This window comes from Grampus griseus, assembly GCF_964374135.1.
Source record: "Grampus griseus genome assembly, chromosome: 9".
NCBI classification, from domain to species: domain Eukaryota; kingdom Metazoa; phylum Chordata; class Mammalia; order Artiodactyla; family Delphinidae; genus Grampus; species Grampus griseus.
Window position 1 is genome coordinate 103,406,152 of NC_139003.1, and position 12,320 is coordinate 103,418,471.

At 38.3% G+C, this 12,320-nt stretch overlaps 1 protein-coding gene across 1 annotated transcript in view; it reads left to right on the top strand.

Annotated features, from left to right (window-relative positions):
* Window positions 1-1,744: 1,744 nt before the first annotated feature.
* Window positions 1,745-12,320, top strand: part of ZPBP (zona pellucida binding protein) — a gene marked incomplete at both ends in the record, with an annotated part of 102,455 nt that continues 91,879 nt past the window's right edge. Inside the window, 2 exons of the mRNA XM_082662014.1 lie at window positions 1,745-1,871; window positions 5,333-5,413. Of these exons, the coding sequence (XP_082518140.1) occupies window positions 1,745-1,871; window positions 5,333-5,413 (208 nt within the window). The remainder of the gene's footprint in view (window positions 1,872-5,332; window positions 5,414-12,320) is intronic.

The window sequence follows — 12,320 nt, forward strand, 5'->3', positions numbered from 1 at the left end:
CAATATTACTTCTTATTCTCAGGTTAAATATTAGGAATTTACACAGCAGACCAAGGCAGGAGGGATTGAATTACAGAAAACAGAGATTTCATGATTTAGCATGGTCTGAACAGTCCTCTCTGCCCTTTATTCTCTATAAGTCCACAGTCCAAAGTTCATTTGGTAAAAATCATGTTGTGCAGGTTGACTTGTTTATAAAAATTAAAAGGAATTTTAGCAGAATATATATCCAGACAAATATAGTGATTTATTGGGCACTATTCAGTAAAATTTGTTTACTAGGTGTGCTCAAAGGAAGTGCAAGACCTTGACCAAAATGCTGGCTGGATCTAAATCATGCACGTCTCTTTACTAAGACATGCCTGAACAGGCTGTACTCAATTCAAGACTTTATACAGATTAGAAAGGATTCCTAAAGAAGTAAATCTACTCAGTAGAATAAACTGTACTGGATACATTTTACCAATTAGCACATGCATAAAGATAGCCAGAAAACTCAAGAAATAAGCAGAAATTTCAATTTCCTTTGTTAATAAGAACCAAGGACTTCTTTGGATATTTACGTAATCCTTAAGAAATGTCTTCATCCTGGTCCTGGTCCAAAATGAACTCTCCTTCCTTTCTGCTAGATGTTTTCTGTTCTTTTCTTTTTAAAAAATAAACTGGTTATTTGAATGCTTACTTTATACCAGGAACTATCCCAGGAATTGAGGTTAACATGGTGGCAAAACAGACACGATTCTAGCTGTGAAGACATAGTTGGTAAAGCAGGCCAGCTGAAAGACAGCAAGGGGTGATGCTCTCTGTGGCACAAACAAGATACATCTGAAGGCATTGATGTTCGAGATACGCCACCGAACAAGTGGGGAGGTGGACTCAGGTGGGTGCTCAGGCTGTCAGTTCGAAAACCCTCATCTGGAGAGAAGGACACCCAGTGATGGCTTTCGGACCACGTGGACCACTCATTTCTTCCGATTACACAGGGTTATTGGGCATTCTGTCTTCTGTTGTTTAAACTTCATTGTCCTATGTACTTGTACCACCTGGGTAAGATTTACTTGTATCGTAGCTCCCTTCACGTGAAGTGAATCCTTCCCACAGCAGAAACGCAGAGTATTCTAACACGTTCTGGCTATAAACACCCACGTAGGCAGACGGGTGGTTTTATGCATCTTTCTGAACTCAGGTATTAAAAGACCATCTTTCGGGCTGAGTGGTCCATTCCATCTAAGGCTGTTGCCTCGTTCTTCCCGCCCAGCCTCTTCCTGGGGCTCAAGGCCCACTTCCATTCCCGGTGGCTGGACCTTGCATCCATCGCCCAGTTGCGTCCCATAAATCCGTAGGTAGTCAGCAGCCGACGTCGGGAGAGAGAGGCAGCCCTCTCGGGCTGGACCAGCCCTCACTCCCGTGACCCTCGCCCTGTGGTCCAGAGTCGGCCTCAACACTCAGACTCGGCCAGCCCGTCCCTCTGCCCGCGACTCTTCTGCGGCTCCACAACTTTCCACAGGTCGCCTATGCTTTCCGGGTTGCCTGCGCGACGGCGGGCTCCTGACGGCGGGCGACTTCGCGCCCCCCGGGCCTCCACTACCCGTCCAGCCCCGCCCCCGCCCTGCCGGAAGTGGTGGCCCTTTTCCCGGCCCCCCTTCCGGTCCGCTGGCTGGCGGGTGGGCGCGAGCTGCCTAACGACCTTACACGCTGAGTGTCGGCCGACGGCGGCAGCGGCGGCGGCGGAGGCGGCGGGTGGATGGAGGCCTCGGCCCCCTGCCGAGAGCGGCGGGGCTGGCGGCGGTCCCGGGCCGCGGACTTCCCGCTCTCCCGGGCCGCGGTGGTCCTGGTGTTCTCCGCGCTGGTGCTGCGGGCGCCCCCGTCAGGTGAGGCGGCGGAGGGCGGCTCCGGACCGCGGCTCCCGGAGGTTTCTGTGTGTCACGTGCGTCCGCTGATGGGAAAGCCTGTATCACTGGTCCCGCTCTTGAATTTAATAGGAGAACTGGGCACATTGATGTCGTATAGACGGGCGAGGTCATTCAAACACCCACAGCTCAAGGCTTGAGATTAAATTGGCTGTTAACAAGCCCCTTATCAGCCCCCGGGTCCTTTGCCAGCTTTCCACGACGTACGGGTCTCAGGATTTCAGTGTATTTTGAAATGAGTAGACATCCCGCCGCTTTCTCATTTCCCGTGGTCCTGGAGCTCCATCTATTGGTTTTAGCTATAAAGTACAGGAAAGACTGGAAACTTACAGTTTTGATATTCTGCTGCCGCCGTTTTTTCCCTCCTTTTGATTCAGAGATCCGAAATACTTTCTCATGTTTTAAAAATAGAGTTAAGATACCGAAGGGAGTGCTTAATTCAACGGTCATCATTTAACTAGAAAGGTTTTGGCTGCGTTATTTTGCGTTCAAGTTTTAGACTTTTTAGAAATAAAGTTATTTTGCGTTCAAGTTTTAGACTTTTTAGAAATAAAGTATCTCCCAGAATTGAATCATACAGAGCTCAAAAGAGGCTTGTTTAAAATACAATTTGTGCAGAAAAGGGGCAATGAAAAAAGAAGCCCTCCAAGAATATGAATGAGGAGGGGCTGCGGAGGTAGACAGGGGATAGGAGGAGAATGGAAAGAAATGGAGTGAAGAGACATTACAAAATATGCCAAAGTCCAAAGGTCATTCTAGTTTAAGTAGAGACTAGCTGATAGCTGTTAATTACCCCGTAGGAGAAGGATGCTTCTTGACCATGGCCCATGATCTTGTGCTAGGTACGACTCTGTGTGTGTGTGTGTTGTCTTTTGATCCAGGAACAAGATCAGGCCTAAGGATATAAGAAGTAGACTAAGAACGCAGTATCTTAATATGTAAGGTATGAATAGTGAAGCAACATTTATGTAGCGTTTTATAGTTTATACGATAGTCCATTCAGTTCCTACAAAAACTCTAAATCTGGAATTTAGTCTCATTTTGCAGATGAGAAAACTGAAGCTCCTGGAGTTTTAATTGACTTTCTTAAGACTCGTTAGTGGAAGTTGGGATTTAAATCCAGGTCATCTGACTTTGAATAGCATACTCTTCTTGGTTCTGTACCTCCTCTCTGTTAACAACAAAGAAGATTTGGGTCTAAGCTTTATTGCATTTTTTGTGCTGCTCCTGCCACTTGTCTGTGCACACTCATGTGTCCATCAACATTCACTTGTTCAACGATGACTGAACAACATCAGAATATATCATATTTAACAATTATTATTTAATATTTGCTAGGTGCAAGGTATAGTGCTTGACAGATTATTTTTTTCTTGATTAAATCTTTTTTTTGCTTGCTGGTTTTTGCAGAGTCAAAGGATGGCTTACAAAGAGCTCCCCAGTCTGGCCCTAACTTCCTCTTCTGCTTCCCATCCCTGTGTCCTCCAGGTTTAAGGAACATACTTTTTTCTTCCAGTTTTATTGAAGTATAAGTGACATACAGCACTGTATAATTATAAGGTGTACAACATAAGGATTTGATTTACATACATCATGAAGTGATTATCACAATAAGTTGAGGGAATGTCCATCATCTTATATGGGTAGAAAATTAAAGAAATAGAAAAAAATTTTTTTCCTGTGTTGAGAGCTCTTAGGATTAACTCTTAACAATTCATATGTAACATACAGCAGTGTTAATTATATTAATCATATGTTTATCATAATAATTTATATTATCATATGGTTTATTACATGCCAAGTATGTACTTATCTTAATACTAGAAATTTGTACGTTTTGACTGCCACCTACTGAATGGGAGAAGATATTTGCAAAGAATATATCCTATAAGGGTTAATATCCAAAATATACAAACAACTCAACATCAAAAAACAACAGTCTAGTTAAAAAATGGGCAGAGGATCTGAATAGACCTTTTTCCAAGGGAAGACATACCGATGGCCAATAGGCACGTGAAAAAGATGCTCAACATCACTAATCATCAGGGAAATGCAAGTCTGAACCACAATGAGATACCATTCTCACACCTGTTAGAATAGCTATTATCAAAAAGGCAACAAATAACAAGTGCTGCATAGGCTGTGGGGAAAAGGGAAGCCTCCTGCAGTGTTGGTGGGAATGTAAATTGATGCAGCCACCATGGAGAACAGTATGGAGGGTCCTCAAAAAATTAAAAATAGAGCTACCATATGATCCAACAATATCACTCCTAGAATTTATCTGAAGAAAACAAAAACACTAATTAGAAAAGATATATGCATCCCTGTGTTCATTGTAGCACTGTTTACAGTAGCCAAGATATGGGAGCAACCTAAGTGCCCATCAATAGATGAATGGATAATGAAGATAATAGGTACATACAGTGGACTCCTACTCAGCCATAAAAAAATGATGAAATCTTGTCATTTGTGACAACATGGATGGACCTAGAGGGTACTATGCTAAGTGAAATAAGAGAAGGACAAGTGCCGCATGATTTCACTTATATGTAGAATCTAAAAAAACAAATGAACGAACATATCAAAACATAAACAGAGTTATAGACAGAGAACAAGCAGGTGTTTGCCAAAGGGGACAGAAGAAGTAGGTGAGGGAGATTAAGCGGTACAAACTTCCAGGTGCAAAATAAATGAGTCACAAGTTTGAAATGTACAGTGTGGGGAATATAGTCAATAGCAATGTAATGTCTTTGTATGATGACTTATCATAACTAGACTAACCGTGGTGATCATTTCAAAATGTATAGAAACATCAAAGCACTATGTTGTATAACAGGAACTAACAAAGTGTTGTGGGACAATTATATTTCAAAAACAAACAAACTCATGGCAAAAGAGATCAGATTTGTGGTTACCAGAGGCGGATTGAGGGGAATTGGATGAAGGCAGTCAAAAGATATCGATTCTTGATAAGTTGACATAAACACTGATCCTACTATTGAGCGTATAGTCAAATAAGGAAAATTATGTCTGTGCATGAAGAACTGTAATACAATGTAGAGTGAGTGTTGCTGATGATGTACTAAAGAGGTAAGAAATGAGGGCAAACAGAAGGTTTGAGGGAGGAGGGACTTGTGATTTGGGTCTTGAAGGGTGGGGATTTGGACTTATTGAGAGTATTCTAAGTGGATGTAGAAAAAGCTGAAGGTGAGACATAATAGGGAAAGCGGTGGGTATGTTAATTTCATTGGAGCGTATGAAGGGAATAGAGCTGTAACAGAGATACCAGATATCAGAGGATATTGATTTATGGCTCCCCTTCAACAAACATCAAATATACTGCGATAGTATCCTATTTGAATGTCTTGAAATTTGTAATGAGCCAGATTGTTGATTAATTCTGTTCTTTTTGTTTTTGATAGTGGGATATTTGGCTCAATTACCAAGAGGTATTCACTTGACCCAAGATTCAGTGAAAATAGTGGGATCACCAAATTTTCCAGGTATTAATAAATAGATTTTCAGCAATTGTAAGAAAGTAATTGGCAGTTGTTTAAATTTTATCAATCTTTTGCAAAAGGCTAGTGTTCCCCAGTTATCCTAGTTTCCTATCGCCCTTTTCCTCTATGGAAATGGATTAAAGTTGTTTCCACAGAGTTAGATTCATATAGTTTAATTCTGTTTGCTGTAACTTCTTAAGTATGCAAAAAATAATTATTTCTAAAAGCTATCTAATTAAAGTTGTCTACAGTGTTTTTGCTTGTTATTGTATAATAATTAAACATAATATTAAATGTATGCAGTTCTTTTTTTTAAAGCACTTTTTAAAAACATTAATTAATTAATTTTTGGCTCCATTGCTGCACGTCTTCGTTGCTGCACGTGGGCTTTCTCTAGTTGGGGTGAGAAGGGGCTACTCTTTGTTGTGGTGCATGGGCTTCTCATTATGGTGGCTTCCCTTGTGGAGCACGGGCTCTAGGCACACGGGCTTCAGTAGTTGTGGCACGCGGGCTCAGTAGTTGTGGCTTGTGGGCTCTAGGGCGCAGGCTCAGTAGTTGTGGTGCACAGGCTTAGTTGCTCCGTGGCATGTGGGATCTTCCTGGACCAGGGATCGAACCCGTGTCCCCTGCATTGGCAGGCGGACTCCCAACCACTACGCCACCAGGGAAGTCCCCATATGCAGTTCTTATGCTAAAACATTTTTTAAATGGGATCTGTATATCATAAAGATTTTGGGTTAATAAGATTTTGCAGTAGTAACATGAGGCATAGCATCTACAACTTTTTATATATATATTTTTTTAATTGAGGTAAATTCACATGCTTTAAAATTCCTCCTGTAAAGTATACATTCGAATAGTTTTTAGTATATTGACCAGGTTCTGAAACCATCAGCGCTGTGTAATTCCATAACATTTTCATCACTCTAAAAGGAAACACCATACCCATTAAGCAGTCACACTCCAGCCCCTGGAAACCACTAATCTACTTTCTGTCTCCATAAATTTGTCCATTCCGGACATTTCATATAAGTGGAATCATACACTATGTGGTGTTTGTGTGTGGCTTCTTTCACTTTGTATGATGTTTTCAAGGTTCATTTATATTACAGAATGTATCATTCGTTTTTATGGCTGAATAATACTCCATTGAATGGATATACTACAATTGTGTATCCATCAATTGATGGGTATTTAGGAAGTTTCCACTTTTTAGCTATTTTGAAAAGTGCTGTTATGAACATTTCTGGACAAGTTTCTGTGTGAACATATGTTTTCAGTATACCTAGGAGTAAAATTGCTGGGATATATGGTAACTCTATGTTTAACATTTTGAGGAACTGCCAAACAATTTTTCAAAGAACCTGAACTATTGTACTTTGACACCAGAAATTTATGAGGATTCAAATTTCCCAACATCCATATTAACATTTATTATTGTCCATCTTTTAAAATTTTAGCCATCCTAGTGTATGTGAAGTGGATTCTCATTGTGCTTTTTATTTGCATTTCCCTAATGACTAGTGATGTGGAACCTCTTTTCATATGTTTATTGACCATTTGGATGTCTTCTTTACAGAAATGCCTGTTCAAGTCCTTTACCCAATTTTTAATTTGGCTGTCTTTTATATTACTGAGATGGAAGAGTTTTTTTTTTTTTAATATGTTCTGGATACTAGACCCTTATCAGATGTTGGATTTGCAAATATTTTCATCTATTCTGTGGACTGTGTTTTCATTTCTTGATAGTGTTCTTTAAAGCACACATTTTAAACTTTGATGAGGTCTGATTTCTATTTTTTCTTTTGTACTGGTGCTTTAGGATTCATATATCAGAAGTGATTGCTTAATCAGCAGCCACAAAGTGTTACTCCTACATTTTCTTGAAAGAATTTCATAGTTTTAGTGCTTATATTTAGATCTTTGATCCATTTTGAATTAATTTTTGCATATGGTATACAGTAGGGATCAAAATTCATTCTTTTGCATGTGGATATCCCCTTGTTCCAGCATCATTTGTTTAAGAAACTTTTCCTTCTCTATTGAATGTCTTGGTGCTCTTGTTGAAGAGCAGTTTGCCATAGATGAATGAGTTTTTTTTATGGACTCTAAATTCTATTCCTTTGATATATATGTCTTTCCTTACGCTAGTACCACACTGTCTTGATTGCTGTTGCTTTATAATAAGTTTTGAAATTATCAAGTGTGAGTACTTCAAGTTTGCTCTTTTTCAAGATTGTTTTGGCTATGCTGGGTCTTTTGAAATTTTGTTTTATTCTAGAATCAGCTTTGGCAATTTTTGGAATAAAAGCCCATTGGGATTTTTATAGGGATTGCATTGAATCTGTTGATCAATCTTGGAAGTATTACCACCTTAACACTCTACAGTCTTGCAGTTCATAAACATGGAGTGTCTTTTCATTTATTTAGGTGTTCTTTATTTTCCTTCAATGATGCTTTACAGTTTTCAGTGTATGAGTCTTCTTGTACTACTTTTGTTAAATGTATCCCTAAATATTTTATTCTTTTTGATGCTACTGTAAATAGAATGTTTTTATCAATTTAATGTTTGGATTGCTCATTGCTACTGTATAGAAATACAATTGAGATTTGCAAATGGGTATTGTATCCTGTCATCTTGCCGAATCATTTATAGCTCTAATTTTTTTTTTTTTTTGTGGTACGCGGGCCTCTCACCACTGTGGCCTCTCCCGCTGCGAGCTCTAATTTTTTAAATGGGGGATAGGGGGAATTATTCCTTAAAATTTCCTGTATATAGTATCATGTCATCTGCAAATGGAGGTAGTTTTATTTCTTCTTTTACAATCTGCCTATTTTTCCTTGCTAGTTGCTCCAGGTAGAACCTCCAGTTCAATATTGATGTTAACAGATATCTTTGTTTTGTTCCTGACCTTGGGGGCCTGGGAAAGATTTCAGTTTTTGCTATTAAGTATGTTAGCTGTGAATTTTTGTAGATGCCCTTTATAAGATTAAGAGAGTTCCTTCTGTTCCAAGTTTGTTGAGTGCTTTTATTGTGAAAGGGTATTGGATTTTGTCAAATGATTTTTCTGCATATATTGAGAGGATCAGTGGGTTTTGTCCATTATTCTATTGATATGATAAGGTATTACATTGATTGATTTTTGTATTTTGAACTAGCCTTGCATTTCTGGAATGAATCTGAGTTGATTATGATGTGTAATCCTTTTTCATGTTGCTGGATTTGGTTGCTAGTATTCTGAAGATTATCATGTACATATTCATAAGGAAAAGTGGTCTGTAGATTTCTCGTGTTGTCTTTGTCTGATTTTGGTTTTAGGGCAATAGTGGCTTCATAAAATGAGTTGGAGTGTGTTCCCTCCTCTTCTGTTTTTTTGGAAGTTTGTGAAGTATTGTTAATTCTACTTGTTTGGTAGTATTCACAAGTGAATTCAACTGGTGCTGGGCTTTTCCTTGTGGGAAGTTTTTTTTATTATTCAATCACTTTACTTGTTTTAGGTCTATTCAAACTTTCTATTTCATTATGGTTTCTGATGAGAAGTAAGCTAATTTTATTGAGGACCATATTATGTAATGAGTTGCTTCTGTCTTGCTGCTTTCAAGATTCTTTGTTTCTGGGTTTTCACAGTTGATTATGATGTGGCTAAGGTGTGGATCTCTTTGAATGTATCCTAGTTTGAGTTCATTGGGCTTGTTTGATGTGTGGATTTATGTTTTTCATCAATTTTGGGAAGTTTTTGCTATTATTTCTTCAAATATTCTTTCTGGCTCTTTCTCTTCACTCTTCCATGGGAGTTTTATGCATATACTGGCATGCCTGATGGTTTCCCAAAGGTCTCTGAGTACTGTTGATTTATCTTCACGTATCTTTCTATTTTTCTTTTTCTCAGATTGGATAAATCCCCCATTGATGTAACGTAAAGTTTGCTGATTCTTTCTTCTGTCTGTTGAGATCTGCTATTGATTCTTAACTGTGAATTTTCATTTGTTATTGTACTTTTTAATCTGGAATTTCTCTTTGGATCTTTTTTTATAATTTCTATTCCTTTATTGATAGTTTCTATTTGGAGAGACATCGTTTTCATACTTTTTTAGTCCTTTAGGCATGATGTTCTTTGATCATATTTAAAATAACTGATTTGAAGTCTTTGTCCAGTAACTCCAAAATTTGACTTTCCTCAGGGACAGTTTCTATTGGTTGCTTTTTTTGCTGCCTATGACTATACTTTCTTGGGTTTTTGCATGACTCATATTTTTGGTTGAAAACTGGACTTTGTAGGGAATATTATGTAGTACTCTGGAAATCAGATTCTTCCCCCTTTCTAGGTATTTATGTAGTTGCTTTTTGTTGTACAGGCATACTCAGAGATATTGCAGGTTCAGTTACAGGCCATCACAATAAAGTGAGTATCACAATAAAGTAAGGCACATGAATTTTTTTGGTTTCCCAGTGCCTATAAAAGTTATGTTTACATTGTACTGCAGTCTATTAAGTGTGCAATAGCATTTGGTTAAAAACCAATATATGTACCTTAATTAAAAAATACTTTATTGCTAAAAATGCTAACCATCATCTGAAACTCAGGATTGCTACAAACCATTGATGGTAAAAAATGGAAAATCTGTGAGGTACAGTAAAGCAAAGTACAGTAGAATGAGGTATTCCTGTAGCATTTGTTTAGTGACTTTTCTGAACTAATTCTCTTTAAATTCTGTATTCCTTGTCATGTGTGGCCACTGAAGTCTTTGCTTAGTTAGCTTAGGTAGGCTAATGGTTCAACAGAGATTTCATTAAACACCTGAACCAGTTAGTCTCCTAATATTTTCTGAGAATCCTTGTGAGCTTGTCGTGGCTTACCTTAAACATTTAGCCAGACAGTTGACAGCTCCACCATATCCTTCACTTTCTGCTGTACAGAGGCTCAATTTCAGCCAGAGGTGAGAACTTTAAGGCCTCTCATTCTTTACTGAGCATGCCCAGTCTTGGCCACGTGGCCTACTCTGTGCATGCACACGCCCTTCTATTTTCCTAGGAACGTGTCTGAAGTTTTCAAAGCTCCCATTGACATGTCATTACCCAGCTTTTCCTCTTAAGCTTTTGGTTAAGCTGATGCTTACTCCCACTGCTTCAGGCATTTACAAAGTTAAGTGGCAAGCTCTAGTTGTTTTTGACAAAGACTCTTGGGGAAAAGGCTTTTTACAGTGGGTGTGCTCCAAGCTAGGTCATGTAAAGATAGCTTTGTGCATGGTGTCTTCCAGAACACTGCCAGAAAGGTGAAATAATGACAATTCTCTGGGAAGGAGGCACTGAAGTCCACCTAACCCCATCTGCCCCTCTAGTGGCTACCAGGCTGCTGGTTCTAATGGGAATACAGCAACTTAAAGTGCTACAAGCTCACTGTTTTTACCAGGTGTATTTGCTAGGGGTACGATAAAAAATTACCACAGACCTGGCAGCTTAAACAACAGAAATGTGTTGTCTCACAGTTTTGGAGGATAGAAGTCCAATCATGGAGGCTTGGGTGCGTCCTTCTGAGGGCAGTAGGGCAAGGACCTGTTCCAGTTCTCCTTCCTTGGCTTGGAGATGGCCATCTTCTCCCTATATCTCTTCACATTGTTTTCCTCTGTGTTTGTCTGTGTGTCCAAATTTCCCCTTTTTATAAGGACACCAGTCATATTGGATTTAGGCCTACCCTGATGCCCTCATTTTAACTTGTTTACTTCTATAAAAACTCTATCTCCAAATAAGTTCACTTTCTGGGGAACTGGGAATTAGGACTTAAACATATGACTTTAGGGAGAAACATAATTCAGGCCATGACACCGAGATTCAGTTGTTTTTCCTGAGTACATTTTTCCTGGGTGCTGTAAGTCTTTGATTAATTAATTTCCAGAGTTCTTAAAATGTTGATTCAAATAATATGCCATTTTCTTATTACCTTTATGAAGGGCATGATTTTTGGAGTTCTTTACTCTGCCATTTACACTGATATCACAACTTTTATCACAGCTTTTGTTTTAAAATGACAGCTTATAAAACAGTCATATATAACTAACTTCCCTTTTTATTGGATGTGCTTAAATTTATCCTTAAAATGAATTAACATTTCAGTTAAAGAAAACAACTGAATCTCAGTGTGATGGACTGAATCATCCTTCTCGCTAAAATCATATGTTTGAGTCCTAATCCTCAATTCCCCAGAAAGTGAACTTATTTGGAGACAGCATCTTTATAGAAGTAATCAAGTTAAAAATGAGGTCATTAGGGTAGACCCAAATCCAATATGACTGGTGTCCTTATAAAAGAGCCAGTAAGTCGTGCTGAGGAATGGCATGTTAATACAATAAGCATTCATTAAAAGTAGAAAAAAGAAGAAACGTTTAAACTGAGGTGAGTAGGAAATAAAATAAGAGGAGAAATTAATGAAAGAGACCAGAGAAGAATAATAGATTGAATGGAACCAAAAGCTGTCTTTGGAGCAATTAGTAGACAGAGTTTTGGTAATTGTTTCACAAGAGAATAATGAAAGTACAAAAATATTATGAATAAATTAAGATATGGTGAGATTTAAAAATCAGAATTTAGTATTCTGAATAATTTTATATAATAAACTTACAGTGAATAACTCTACTAAAATATAAGTTTCTAAAACAGACTTGATTAAATTACTTAGTAAACTAATAATTAAATTCTCCAGATTGTTAATCAGAAATTTGTTTTGCTACTTCCTCCCTTGCCAAAAAATAAGTACCAGGCTATATAGTTTCCAAGGACAAAAACACTTTACACATTCTTTCAGAGAAAATTTATAGAAGGAAATCTGCCTAATTCATTTCATGTGGCTATTATAATCTTAGATGCCTAACTTAATAGTGCTAAACACTAAATAACAAATTTGTACTGAAATTG